At 39.5% G+C, this 15,448-nt stretch overlaps 1 protein-coding gene across 6 annotated transcripts in view; it reads right to left on the bottom strand.

Annotated features, from left to right (window-relative positions):
- The window catches only part of RABGAP1L (RAB GTPase activating protein 1 like), a 417,083-nt gene that overhangs the window by 27,103 nt on the left and 374,532 nt on the right, over window positions 1-15,448 (bottom strand). For 4 of the 6 annotated variants that reach the window (XM_006088927.3, XM_023753953.1, XM_006088929.3 and 1 more), the window contains one exon: window positions 4,550-4,642. In XM_006088927.3, coding sequence (XP_006088989.1) covers window positions 4,550-4,642 — 93 coding nt within the window. Of the gene's footprint in view, window positions 1-4,053; window positions 4,366-4,549; window positions 4,643-15,448 lie in introns of those variants that run through there. The other 2 variants (XM_006088928.2, XM_023753955.1) reach the window with 1 other exon arrangement.

Here is a 15,448-nt window from a genome sequence, read left to right as displayed (position 1 = left end):
CTATGTCTAACCTTAAGAAACAAAGTTACATATTTGAAATTCACTTATACTGAGCATGGGTAAGCTACTTCAATTAGAAATTATGCATTTATAATACTATCTGTGTCCCAAACACAAGAGAGTATAAGCATCCCTGATTCTTTCTAGGATATGCCCATCTAAAATAGGTAATAGTCTTTTTCGTGCAGTGGGAGATTCACTGAATTTAATTAATTAGCTATGCTTTTTACGGCATAGCCCACATTTGTGCAAGTAGTTCTTTAATTAAACAAGAAAAGCATAGCATCTTCTGGAGGCAGGTGAAGGCTGCAATTCTCTAAAAAGTGCTGTCGGCTGATTACATTATCAAAAAACTAACTTTCCCTAGATGGGAACAATTGATCTCCTTAAAAGAGAAAATATTTTATTTTCTGAAATTGGTAACTGTTATTAGTGGCCTGGCAACTAATTTTTACAATGTACTAAAACAGCTACACATATCCATGAATGTTTGTTTTCTGGGGACTTGTATGAAAATGAAAATATCCATAATGTACTTCTACGGACAAACCTCCCTCCTGCACGTCACTTCATTTGAAATCAATAAATATCAGAGTAGATAAAAGCTGCTACACACATTTGGTCAAGCCAAACTTAAGGACAACAAAAGAGACTTAGAATACATATCCTAAATTCTTCCAATAAAATTTCCTTTTCTGTCTTGAAATCTAGTCATAAAGATAAACAGAAAAAGTATACCAAAGGCTATAAGCAGTCAGTATTGAGCTCACGGAGTTTCAAATACAAATTGATGCCAAGACCAGGTAGCATAGGCAGTGTGTACACATGTTTATTACCTATTTATATATGTTTATCTGTGTGTGTATGTGTATATATATATATATTCATTTCATTTTCATTTATATGTGTGTGTATATGTGTATACACACATATAAATGAATATGCCACCCACTTATGTTGTCCTTTCCCCCATAAATACGGGTACACAGAGTCTATAGTCATTAATTAGCTCCATTCTAAGGTCTCCTCTCCCACGGCATGGCTTCTGCACAGGTACCTCTGTGTGACTCAGGGTTTATGAAAGTTAGATGGTAGGCCAGGCACCCATCCTCCTGGAACACTTTGCTTGAATTTTCTTGATATATAATTCATGTAAAATTCATAAAAAATGATATCATTCACCTTTTAAAATACACTCTTGAGTGGTTTCAGTGTATTCACAAAGTCGTGCCACCATTACCACTAATTCCAAACCATTTTCATTGTGCGTAGGGTTCTACAATTCAAATTTATACCAACACTGTTTTGTCTCTTTGTTGTGGTTGAGATTTCAGTGTTAGATATTAGATACCGGTGAGTATAGTGACATAACCTGAGAGTGCAGATATTTGTGTATAAAAATAAACCCCAACAGCCCAGCCGGCATGGCTCAGTTGGTTGTGTTGACCTATGAACCAGGAGGTCACGGTTCGATTCCCAGTCAGAGCACATGCCGGGTTCGTGAGCTTGATCCCCAGTAGGGGGCGTGCAGGAGGCAGCCAATCAGTATTTTCTCTCATCATTGATGTTTCTATCTCTCTCCCTTCCTCTCTGAAATCAATACAAAATATATATATAAAAAATAATAAAAAAATAAACCCAAACACATGTTTAGACTGATAGAGCAAGAACAGGACTGCTGATAGCTATGTCTGCTTTGTTGAGTCTCTGATCCCACCTCTGGCTTACCTGCGATAGTTCTGTCTACCACCATGCTCAAGAGAAATAGCTTCAAACTGAAACAACTCTTAGAATATCTTACTGCGTGACATTTTTTTTAAAATTGACACAACCTTCCTAACTCTCTTGCCATGTGGCAAGCTAGAGGTAAATACAACATTGTAAGCAGTATGGATCCTAATGGTGGAGAAGGGGTTGTTAGGTCACTGGTAAAAGTTTTGACTCAAAGCCTCAAAGATCGTCCCAAGTTATTCTTAAGAATTTATATAACTAGGTTCCCAGTCCAAGATCTATGACTATATATAAAGTTTCCAGGACCTAGATCTTATTCTTGACAAAATTAAATTTAGAAGATGATAAAAGGTATTTTCTAAGACTATCCTAGTATAATTAATTATAATTAGATTCTTAAACTAGAAATTGAGTATGTGAGACAACAAATCTGTTGATTGAAAACTATGTTGTCAATTGTCATCTCAAAAGTATAATGTAATTTGAGGACTATCATTTTACCAAGTATATCTATTGCCAATACAAAGGTCTAGACCAGTGATGGTGAACCTTTTGAGCTCGGCGTGTCAGCATTTTGAAAAACCCTAACTTAACTCTGGTGCCGTGTCACATATAGAAATTTTTTGATATTTGCAACCATAGTAAAACAAAGACTTGTATTTTTGATATTTATTTTATATATTTAAATGCCATTTAACAAAGAAAAATCAACCAAAAAAATGAGTTCGCGTGTCACCTCTGACACATGTGTCATAGGTTCACCATCACTGGTCTAGACATTGGTAAAGGGTTGAGCTATTTGTTAGGTGATGTATTGACCAGCTATTCCAATGATACAAAACAAACGGTTCTAGAAGGGGCCTGATGTGCACACAGGAGGCCAAAGCACTCAAGCAAAAGAATAATATCTGTTTTCAAAACAAAAACAAAAGGTTTAGCTCTACTTTGACCCGACAATAAAAATTATACACACTGATAGTGCTGTGTGGTAAACATTTTTAAAATAATATTATGCATTGCACTATTTATTTACATGTATCTGCTTGGACACAAAAAGACTTTAAGAAACAATAACAAATTCAGTCCCAGGCAGATTTTAAATATACAATTTTAGTCTTTCATTTCCCTACCTTCTATTTTAAAGCACTCTTCCCAGATTTTATTTATAACGATGGCAGCAATAAGAAAACTAGATTGACGCAAGCAGTAGGAGGGCTTCAGGTTGGATCCTCAGAAATGTTTCCTAATTACTACTTCAAGTCTTTCTAAAGCAGCGTGCTACATGAGCTAATTATTGAGGGCTGGTGGCTAGCTTCGCACCTTACTCCAGGAGCACCTTGTGTTACAGTTCTCTATCAGAGCAGTATGTGGGACTCCACTATCAGTTCTGCAGCCAGTTCTATGAACAAGAAGGAAAACATGCTCATATTCGATTATTGGCTAGCAATGCCCGGAAGAAATATGAGGAAGATCTGCAAGAGACTGATGCATAAAAGGTGGTGCTATTCTAGTAATACTTGGGTAAGTAGAAGCAATAGGCCTAATAAGGCTAAAACGACCATTTCCTGCACACCAACCATGTGCCGGGTGCTTAAAATATGCCATCCCCCATCTTCACAACAGTCCTTCCAGGCAATGTCTACACTACATGTTTTGCAGACGAGGAAGAGGCTTAATAGTTAGTCCAACACAATGAACAACGGTGTAAGGATTAAAAACTCCCAATTTGCATTCCACATCCTGGCCCTTTGATTTTGGAAAGCCGGGATTCGAACTCAGGTCTGACTACAAAATCTATATACTCCTTCCACCGTGGCCCCTTCCAGAACCCCGCATGCTATTCAATTTAGCAACAGAGGCAAGATGTACTATGTAACTGTAGCTGCCTGTGCCCAGATCTCTGACTACATAAAAGCAACCTTAGTTCCAAAAGTGGAAGCCATGCCACCCTGGGTGATTTAATTCATAATGCCACCCAGTGCTTTTTTTTTTGGCAGGATATTGTAACATTCCTCACTGTACAAATACAATATTCTCTTACCCTGATGTGCTGATGTGGAGAGAAAGGGAACAACGCATCTGTAATATTATTTCAGTTGGAAAAATAAGTTCGAAATCAGTCATTGCATCATGGGAACAGTGTTGCTAATTACCAATGAAGAAATCTATTTTTGTGAATAGCCTGATTTAAAAAAAATACTATCACTTATTTAACTAAGATGTTCAGATGAGATCATTTTGATTCTGAAACTGAATACTGTAGTGAAATGTTACTGTGACTCATAAATTTATTTGTGGAAATAAATGTTGCAACAAACACCATGACTGTGCTCAATACAACCTTTGTGGTTTTTATTTGTCCTTCCAAATGAGCTTGTACTTTTCACATTTGCTACAGACACAGGTGAGTCTGAAGCATTCTCTTGCCAGTCTTGGGACAGATCACCTTCTAAAAGTCTTTGTGGATGTGACCGTGCTCAGCTAATACAGTACTTTGCCATTTTCCTTTTTCTCTCATTTTTGAAAGTAGTCGAGAGCCACTTTCTCTCTTTCCTTTTCCCTCTCTTTCTCTCAGCTTCTTAGGCAGATTCCCAGTATAAATGCAACAGGTGGCGTTACCTAAAAATATATAAACTGAAAGAAAAGAAATATTACGGTGGGCTACTCAGGAAGTGTGCTGAAATGAAAACAGCCCTGGACATTTAGCATGGCCAGAGTGTCTAAATCAAGCAGGAAGGAGCAGAGGGACTTGAATTCGCCACAACTGCTGCTAAGGGTCACTGAGGCCCTGCTCTGGCAGGTGCCGCATCTCCCATACCTTGTATCTGTCCATGGGGTCCTCCTGCTGCAGCTGACTCTCACGCATTGTCTGATATTCCTTCTCATATTTCTTCAGCTTCTTGGTCGGTACCTGCAGGGGGGGAGAGGGGGTCAGAGGAACAGCATGTGAGACGAGGAGATGATTTAGGGAAGCATTCTCTGAGGTGTTCCAATCAAGTCTCTGGCATTCTGATGGTGCTCACCCAACTCAAAGTTAGGGGGAAGCAATCTAGATTTGCACTCTCTCTCTGAAAGTCCACTGGTGGGTGTTGTAGGCTTTGTGGGTCCTGCAGTCTAGGTTACACCTACTCCACGTTGCTGTTACCGCACAAAAGCTGCCATAGGTGATGCATAAACAAATGAGTTTGGCCCTGTTTTAACAAACTTCTTTTTACAAAACGGGCTGTAGTTTGTCCATCTCTGTTCTACAATGTTGCTGATATGCCATACTGTTTTCTTGTTAATGTATTTAACAGTGTTATTAATTCTAACTACTTTATTTTAGGTAAAATTCACTCTTGGCTTCTATCATGCTGAAATGAAAATGATTTATAACAACAACAAAAACATTTTTGAAATGGAGTTTAATTTACCAGACAGAAAGAAGATTGTAAAGCTCGTCACTGAAAGTGCAAAGGAATAAGGAATCATTGTGCTGAATGAGATAATAGAAAATCATCTAAACAGCTCATCTATTTCTTGCTAGAATTATGTCATCTTTAAAAGACATAAAGTGGTCTAATCTTTTCTGAGAAAAGACTAAAATCTCACAGAACCTTAGAATTTTAAAAGTAAACAAGTAAGCATTTGGAACTGGACAGGCCAGGGTCTACATGCCTATTTTACTTTTCTTAACCCCTCGGCAAAGAGGTATTTAACCTCTCTTAACTTGACTTTCTTCATCTGTAAAATGACAGGCAAAAAAAAATTCTAGTTCACAATGGTTGTCAAGAGAATTAAGTGATATAGGTAAATTATCTAAAATAATGCCTGGTTCATGGAAATTTTTTAAATTGCTTTTTAATGTATCCCCTCACAATTAATGCAATCTCTTTTGCTCCATAGAACAGAGAAAATCTACTTTTAGGCTTTCCTTGGATAATCAAAATGATATAATCCCTTTAGGAATAAAAATCTTAATGTTTAGGTCCTAAAGGAAGTGACTTAAAATGAAGAGAAACAGTTTAATTTTTAAAAAGATTACAAATGTGTTATTTTGCTAAATTCTTGGTAACGTGGTAAAGGCGCGGGTGATGCGTTGATGCCTCTCAGTATCCGTCAGGATGTCTACCAAAGTGGCCCCTGGGAGGCTCTCAACAGATTGTTTCTGTCGAGTTCAAAACATGTGTTGTTGGGGTCCAAGCCCCAGCGGGTCCAGGGATCCCCAAAGGTGTGGACGGAGTCGGCGAAGAATGAATGACACGGTGAAGATGATTTAATTCTCTGGAATCTGGCCAGAAGAGTTAAAAAAAAAAAAAAAGCAAAGACACCCATCTTATTGGTTAGGAACTGATGAGGATCTGATGTTTATCTGATGATTATTGTCTTGTTCTCTGGCTAGGTTCTGGTTAGGATCTGATGAGGTTCTGATGAGGACCTGATCAGGTTGTGTTGAGGATCTGATGAGGATGTGATGAGGTTGTGTTGTTTATTGTCTTGTTACATCCGTATTTATACCAGCCGATTTTAATCCTGTCAATTTCTATTACAAAGGTTAGGGCGTTTCTTATCCCCATTCCAGGGAGTAAAGATTATGTAGCTTAACTACCCACCTGGCACTTAATTAAGGGGTTGTATCCCATCCCTAACCTCAGGGAAAGATCCCCACCTGGGGAAACAACCTTTCTTGGAGAGGTGACCTTGGTCAAAACACATGGCACTAAGGAGAGCAAACATTAAGAACAGTATGCCATATACGTCAGGTACTTCGAAACATATGCTGCCCCTGGGAGGCTCTCAACAGATTGTTTCTGTCGGCTCCCGGCAATGTGTATGTATGTGTGACAGAGAGCAAGAGAGAATGGACAGCACCCAGACTGGATATAGAATTAGCATGCAGCTTTCTGGGATGAAGATGATTTAATTCTCTGGAATCTGGCCAGAAGAGTTAAAAAAAAAAAAAAAGCAAAGACACCCATCTTATTGTAATTGCTTTGTTCTTTCCACCCAGGAACACTCTGAAGTGTGGAATGATCTGCTTCTCACCATAACTGGGAAGTTTCCCAACTCAGACCAAACCTGGCAGACAGTGCAAGTCATTGAACAACAACATGATGACAATCTTCATCAAACAAGAAGTCAGACATGCCCCAGAGTGTAACTGATTTACAAAATCTCTGCTGCAGATTGTCATGAGGAATGGTAATCCTTATTACACCATCTCCAGGCATCTCCAACCAGTCACTGAGACTGACTAGAGTGCAATAGAATGGAAAGCACCACCTGCCAACCATGTGCCCTCAAGATCATCAGATGAACAAGGAGAATCTACATGATCATGTGATGAAATATTATTTTTCTTGACCTTGATCAGGGCCTCAATTTCTTCTTGTTTTCTTTTCTCTGTATGTATTAATCATACACTTAGAAAACCAAGTAAAAAAATACTCTCCAGATGAAGTGGCAATCACTAGCACTGAGGGAAAAGAGGAAAGATGTCTGAGAGTTTTAAGCAGTGACAGGTGTTTCATGTATATCCCCAGGGGCAGGGGCAAGGACAGAAGTGAATGGTACTATGAGGAGGGCACCTACCCCAGCAGCCATTCACCCACAGATCAGAAGTATTTCAATATTTTTTGCAACTGAATATCAGTACCAGGGGGTTCCAGGCTGCCCATCAGGCCTGAGGGCAAGTATTTTCTATACGGTTCTGAAATGGATCTATTCACCAATGATGCAAGTACATATGGTAAGCTTGCTCCTAGAGAATTTCTCCTAAAACTACATATTTTTATATTTAAACTATTACTGATACTATCTTTATATGTAAGAGTGTCCTTTTAAAAATCAACCTTACTACGTATGTTAAGAGGTTCATTCCAAAGTGAAATTTTTTTAAAAAAATGCATTAAACACCCTCAATAAGCTAATCCTTTCCCATCTGGCTGAGATTCCAGCATGTTTGGCTTCAGCTTGCTCAGGGAAACAGAACAGGTTCCCAGAACAATATGTTGCTAGGAGACTGTCCAAGCTTATTTATCTTGTGCTGTGGGGTGATATTGAGCATCCACCTGTGATTGGCACGAAGTGAAAGCGGTGAAAGGGCAGAGGAGGAAGAGACACAAGAGCTGATAGGAAACTCCTGTTATTTATGACACAGAGAAAATGGACAGTTACAGTTTCTAAAACTATATTCCAGGATAAAATTAATTTTATTTTAGTGACTGTCATACTGAGTTTGAAAATTTTCTCATCAGAGAAAGGAATTTTTAAAATGCCTTTAGTATGTAGTCTTAATTAAAGGAACACAAAGTCATCAAGAATTATTACAATTATCCCAAGAGCAGTGTAGGTATCTCTCTCCTTAATTTAAATAAATTTAATGCAAGTGTGCACTTGAGGAGTATATTGAATAAGAAACACCAGTTTTTTTAGATGTCTACCTAATCAGGGTCCTGTTCCACTAACCATCCATGCTCTGCCTGTCCAATACCTCCAATTTGGCTAAATTCAGAAAATGTCCTTAAAGAATCCACAATTGTTTGTAAGTGCAACTGATAATGAGAACTTACAACTTCAAAATGGTTATATGTAGGGCTTGGAGGTTAAACAGGCTTGCACTGGAAACCCTGCTCTGTCAAATACTAGCTATGTAATTTTATAAGCAAATCATTTAAACCTCCTACTGGAAACTTCAATTCCTTTTTTAAAAATGGAGGTAACACAAATGACACCTACAATGACCATCTCCTTTTAGTGAGCACATAATGCACGCCACAGCACTGAAATAAGCACTTAATCCACTTTATGTTGCCTTAGCCCAGGGGTGGGCAAACTTTTTGACTCGAGGGCCACAATGGGTTCTTAAACTGGACCGGAGGGCCGGAACAAAAGCATGGATGGAGTGTTTGTGTGAACTAATATAAATTCAAAGTAAACATCATTACATAAAAGGGTACGGTCTTTTTTTTTTAGTTTTATTCATTTCAAACGGGCCGGATCCGGCCCGCGGGCCGTAGTTTGCCCACGGCTGCCTTAGCCTCACAAAGTTGAGCTTGGTTTACCAAACCCATTCCATAACATGAGCACTTTGAGAAAGGCCAAGTAACATGCACAGGGACCACAGTAATGACTAGCTCATCAGGCCTTTCTTAACTGCAATGCTCCCTGCCTGTCACCCAGCCAGCACACAGATTCAACCCCAGGCCCTTGCTAAGCCTCATCAGTAACTGGCTACAACCAAAGAACTAATCAACAGCAAGATGATGGAGATGTTATTTTAACACCTGACTGGGAGATAATGCACGTAAGATAAGTCATATTACCCAGCATAAAGTAGGAGTTCAGAAAAATATAACACCCTCCCCCTGAACTTTCTGGGCAAGCTAGAAAAAGGAGAAGGTCACACAGACCGTGGGGTGGCTGCACCAGGAATTTAACTCTGGGAGAAGCCTGCTTAAAATTCCATACAGTATTAAGAAGGGGCAGATTGAAATGATATATTTTCCTCCTCTTCCAGCCTTGTGAAAACAAGTATTGAGGCCTAAAGCACCCAGGAGATTTACAGCTTAAAGCAAATCACCTTATATTATGGACTCAGTCCTGCTCAGATGGAACTGTTTTTGAGGCCAATGACTTCACTGAGAATGCCCTTTCTTCTCTATTGTTTCCTATGCTTCTTTAGGATTTCTCTCTGTCCTCACTGCTTCATGTTCTGTGTGTACAGATAATCTGGGTTCTCTCTTCCCCCACATGCAACAGTTGTGGCTGGAACACAAGCATTCCTCCTATTGGTTTTCAAATCTGTTTTTCTCAGATTCTTTGCACAAGACAGAGAAAGACATTTTGTCTCTTCTTCTTATAAGCAAGAAAAATTCTTCTCATTGGTTATCTTCAGTTTTAGGTAGACTTACGGAAATTTTTTCCCTTTGGGAAAAATTCAGAAAACAATCGTATCTTAAGTTGGTATGCTATTACTTCTTTTATTTTTGGGGGGAGGTGCTCAAAATCCACTGTAATATCTCAAGTAAAATTCCACTTCTCAGCGAGTCTTTGGTTAGAAATGTACCACTTACATTTTTATTATAGTGTTTGAAAAGTAGAATGACTACTAAGTACTAAAAATTAAGATTGTAAGATAGTAAATAATACACTAAATCTGGTTACATGTTGAATAGCATTGGTTTGATTCCAGGGAGTAGATTAACCAGATGTAGTCCCAAAACTGGGCCATGGAAAGCTGATACAGCTATGCATTCAGAGCGAGCTAATCAAGCTTATTTAAAACTAGACAATGAGACAGGACAGAAAGAGTACAGGGGAGCCAAGTAGGACTCTGTTCTTTATCACCATCAAGTGCTCCGTTCATTATAGTGGTGCTGGCCTTTCCACAGGGGATGCTAAGAAACCTGAAGTAATACTTTACGCTCGTTGCCGCTGGCCATTAGATCAAAAGTAAATACATATCTCATGCTCATGGTAGGCAGAAGGCTACAGACATTTATGCTATAGGAAATTTCATCCAAGACTAATATGCTGAACAGTAGCTCTATAAAACAATCTGAGTCTTTAGATTCAACGTTACTAGTACAGAAATCTGAGAAGGATAAATGGTGGGAAAGAAAGAGGAGAGGAGCCCTTTACTGTGTTCTGTTCATCTATCTACCTTTAAGCAGTGGTTCTCAACCTTCCTAATGCCGCGACCCTTTAATACAGTTCCTCATGTTGTGGTGACCCCCAACCATAAAATTATTTTCGTTGCTACTTCATAACTGTAATGTTGCTACTGTTATGAATCGTAATGTAAATATCTGATATGCAGGATGTATTTTCATTGTTCGCGACCCACAGGTTGAGAACCGCTGCAAGTTTAAAGGCTGTAGTGAAACTGGTTAGAAGTCAGCAGCAGCATTAACCCGCATGGTGACTGCACTCCATTTTTATACACCAACTTTTTTAACATGGGAAGATAAATATCCCTACTTTGCATTTTAAAAGTCAAAACGCCCATGGAACAAATATGTTTTTATCATCTTCCATGAAGCTGGCTGGCATGGCCATCCAGGAACGAATGCAGTCTGTCCCCTCAAGGAGCTTACAGTCTGGTGGGGAGAAAGAGATAATCACACAATTTAAATAAAGACTCATTTACAAAGTAAGGTGAACCTCTGAGGGAGAAGTAAAGGTGGAGGGAGGGAAAATTATACCCAGGCTCTAATTTTGATTGCTTTTCTAAGGAATGACACTCAAGCTGAGACCTGAAGAATAAGTCAGCCAGGGACAAGTAGGGAGTGTCCACAGCAGAGGAGCAATGGCAGGTGATGGGGAAGAGCAAGGCAGGCCACATGATTTTCCAGGACCAGTACAAAAAAGTCAAGGCCCCTGGTTCAAAGTGATGATTTCAGATGGTGCTAGGCAGCGGTTCTCAGCCTGTGGGTCACAACCCCTTTGGCGGTCGAACGACCCTTTCACAGGGGTCGCCTAAGACCATCTTGCATATTAGATATTTACATTACAATTCATAACAGTAGCAACGAAAATAATTTTATGGTTGGGTCACAACATGAGGAACTGCATTTAAAGGGCCAGAAGGTTGAGAACCACTGTGCTAGAGCATTACACTAAGTGTGGGGACCTGTTTGACTGCACAGGTCCGGTGCCCATGAAGCAGGCTCTGGGAAGGGAGGATGCAGTGGAGCTCAAGGCCAACTGGAGCACAGCGAGGAGAGAAGTGATTGCAGAGGCTGCAGAGGTCTGTAAGGTACACGAGCTCCAGGCCAGGGTGCAGGGCCAAGGACCAGCCTCACAGACCAACCTACGGTGGGTGTGTCCTTCCCAGTTCCCCCAACAGTTACCAAAGAGCCAGGCTCTTACATAAGTACTCGACCGACGCTAAGGAGGACAAAGAAGATAGTATTTGCTTTCAAGAGGCTTACAAATTGCTGTATAATTTGGGGTAGAATGTGATAAATTCCACAGAAGAGTATAAGCACCAACTGTGGGAGACTGAGGCATGAAAATTACCTGCTTGAGGGGGAGAATGTAAACACAGACAGGACTGAAATTAGCATTCTTCTGCCTACAGAGCACTGATGTGCATACCACTGTGGAAATGGCAAACACATCAGCACTCCTGTGTGCCAGGCATGGAATGCTATGTACTCTACACGCACTAGTGTACATTAGCCTCACCTCAAGGAGGTAGGGCTATTATCATCCTCACTTTACAGAGGAGGAAACAGATCCCTTACATTAAGTTGTCCACAGCCACACAGCTAGCAAATTCCATCTACGAGACCAGGTCCAAAGTCCTTGCTCTGAACTACTTACTATACTACACTAACATTTACTAATATTGTTTTATTTTGCTTTGTTTTTAAAAATATGTGCTATACTTATGCCTTTTTTAGTTCTTCTCCCTGGCCTTGTGTTGTCTCTTTAACCTTTTTATCTACTCACTAAGCTATATATACTGCCTTGATTTGGCTGAGAGATATACAAGAAAAGTAATTTTCCCTAAAGATTTTTCTGTTTTTATCATTAAGAGCCAGAGCTGGCACAAACAGCAATGGGAAATACACTTAGATATGAATTTCTAAAAGAGGATGACATACACAATGCTACTTTCCTCTGGTATTGACAGCAGCACCAATGCGTCTTTGTACCAATGACCAACTAGAGCCAATGTAGTTATGCGTGATTACTACTGACTCCCTAAGAGTGTGAACACTGAATCAATGGAATTCTGGGAAGCCACACATGGCTCCCAGTGTCCCCATGACCAAATGCAGGATCCGTTCCGTACAGGATTGGGAAGCACATGTATGTGCTCATTATTTCAACAAATATCAACAGTGTATAAGGCACTGTGCCAGATACTATGCTGGACAGACACCTATGACAAATCCTTTCATCAATAAACTTACAAAAACTATAAAATTTGATTAATGCCATTACAGACATATAAGTCTCATGCTATCATTGGTTGAGAGAAAATGTTTTCACAAATCCACCAGGAAATTTAGGACAGACTTTAAGGAGGAACTTGCACATAAGCATTGTCTTGTCCTAGAGGGAGCTTTTGCTATTGACCATTCACAAGTGTCAGGATTTTTTTAAGTAGATATCAGTAGCCTCCAAGGATTGCAGCAGGCAAGGCCTTAGGTGTCTTCCCACCACCTTTCTAGGAGGTGGGAGCTTCACTTGGCCCGGGTGCTCTCAGGGGCCATTCTGCAGGTGTCAGACTGCCTGGCTTGTCAGAATCTTACTCGCAATCTATGCAGAAATAGAGGGGCCTGGTAGTATTTCTAGCCAATCCAATTTAAAATTATGATATCCTTTATGCTAATTGGAAAACCCTCTGGTATAGACTTAAATATAAGTAGGTTAAATTTAAAGTAGTTATCTCCTGATTAGGGTCTTTCCAATGACAACCAACTACCCCTAGACTGTGTATTTCCATACCAGGGTACTGCAAATATTAACCAAGTCCAAGGTGTAGACTAAAACAAAAACATGTTATATCACACAGTGTAGGTTGGACTATCTTAATGTAAATTACGGAGAGTGTAACAGTAGGGTAGGCCTGTAAGAGATACAGAGAGGAGCAAGATATGGTGGAACAGCTCATTATTGCTTATTTTCTTTCCTTATTCCATAAAGGAAGCAGAGGAAACTGCTGTGAGCAAAGGCGTGAAGCTAAAAATCATGGGCCTCCCAACTATCTAAGCAGGTATATTTGTCTGGATGAGGAGCTGGTGCCCTGGTGTGAGGCACTGCAGAGCAGGCCAGGAAGAATATACTGGAGCCAGATCGTGGAAGATCTAGATCTCTGCCAATTGAAAGTGTGAACCTATTTTGGTAGTTGCTAGTTCAGTGACCATATTTGCTGAAACTACAATCAGGCACATGGTCTTAACAGATGTTTGCACCCATTCTGGATATGAGAAGCAATTTGGGATAGAAAAGAACCTAAAACACTTAAAAAATCTTTACTGTTTCAATAGCTTACAGGGCTTATAAGGCAGAATACTTGACATTAGAACTATTTTTTTTAAAGGTCTTGTCCCAGTATTGATAAGAAGTCACTGACGTTTTAAAATTGGGCACAAGAAAGATCAAAAGTGTGCTGGTAAGAATGTTCATCTGGCCTGGCGGGTGTTGCTCAGTGGTTGAGTATCAACTTATGAACCAGGAGGTCAAAGTTTGATTCCCTCAGGCTCAATCCTCAGTAGGGAGCATGCAGGGGCAGCCGATCAATGATTCTCTCTCATCATTGATGTTTCTATCTCTTCCTTCCTCTCTGAAATCAATAAAAATATACTTACGGGGGGGGGGGGTGTTCCTCTGGAAATGACATACTAGTATATGTTAAACTAAATGGGAGGACAAAGAAAAGGAGAAAGGTGGCAAATAAAACTATTTAGAAAGTTATGAAAATAGTTCAGGAAAAAAAGCCTTTGTGAAGAAGATAACAATAGAAATGGAAAGAAAGAACCATTAAAACCAATAAAAGAGATGTTGTTAAAGGAAGTCTTTCCTGGTGATTTAGGTCAAGCGATCCCTCCCCTCCTTAAACTTCTTTAGAATTAGTTATACAGCATTTAATAATCATATATGGCTGTTAAAAGCTTTGCCTGGGGTGTGAATTTTCCTAACCTAAATAGGATGCCTTAAAACAAACAAAACCAAACTTGGTATCTCCAGCTTTGTCCTAACACAAAGCTGAATACTTCATAGATGCCTAAAGCAGGTTGTTCCAGTTAGGTATATTCTTAATATCTCAGGGTTCAAGTGGATTTTGTTAATTAGTTAAAATACTGAAATTTTTAAAAAAGGCAGACAAGGGCCTTGCACATATATTTTCCTCGAGTATGGGTATTAAACGAGATATGTGATGACATAGAGCTGATAAGTGGAAAGACACCAAAATCCACTTAGCATAGGATATTTTTGTTACCTGAATGAGAAGATTGTGATGAGCAATTAAAAATGGCAGTTTTCCTTGATATGTTTGACAGAGCCAATAATTACCTCTGCTCTGTGGGGCAATTTCTAAAACAGTGCATAAGAATGAGATAATTTGAGAAGATTTTTTTATGCTATGCAATTGATGCTGCTCCCTAAATTGAAATTCAGTTCTTTAATCTTGGTGGGGGAAAACATAAGAGGAAGAGAAAACATTCAGCATACTAAATGCTTAACACACGAAGAATATATATATATATATATATATATATCTGACAATAAGTCGAAGAGAATTCTCATTTTGGAAAAAAAAGTAGTATCAAACTGGCTTTCTAGAATTGACTGAATCACTTGTATATGCAGAGCAGATCAAAGGAGAATGTATTTGATATTAGGGTTGGCCACATAGGTAAAGGAAAGGCCAGAAGATGAACTTTTCTCTGTGCCTGGTTAAGTCCGTGTACCATTGCTTACACGTGAATGACTGCTCCCCAAAGCTTGGTGTGGAGTGGCATTTATGTTCCCATTCCCATGGAAACTGTGAGCAGGCAAGAAAAAGAAGGTATGGGAAATGTATATTTCAACCCTCACTTCTACCCACGGGGCCCTCTCATTTCCATGGGAACAGGCACTGAAAGACTTCCAGCAGCTGAAAGAGAAACTCACTCATAGATTGCAGCTGTGCCAATGTCAGCTGAGAGCTGCAAGTGATGGTTTATAGCAACCGTTAACATTTTTAAATGATGTTTTCCCTAATAAATTCACCTCAGTA

This window comes from Myotis lucifugus, unplaced genomic scaffold (assembly GCF_000147115.1).
Source record: "Myotis lucifugus unplaced genomic scaffold, Myoluc2.0 scaffold_54, whole genome shotgun sequence".
Classification (NCBI taxonomy): Eukaryota; Metazoa; Chordata; class Mammalia; order Chiroptera; family Vespertilionidae; genus Myotis; species Myotis lucifugus.
This window is presented reverse-complemented; position numbering and strand designations above follow the sequence as displayed.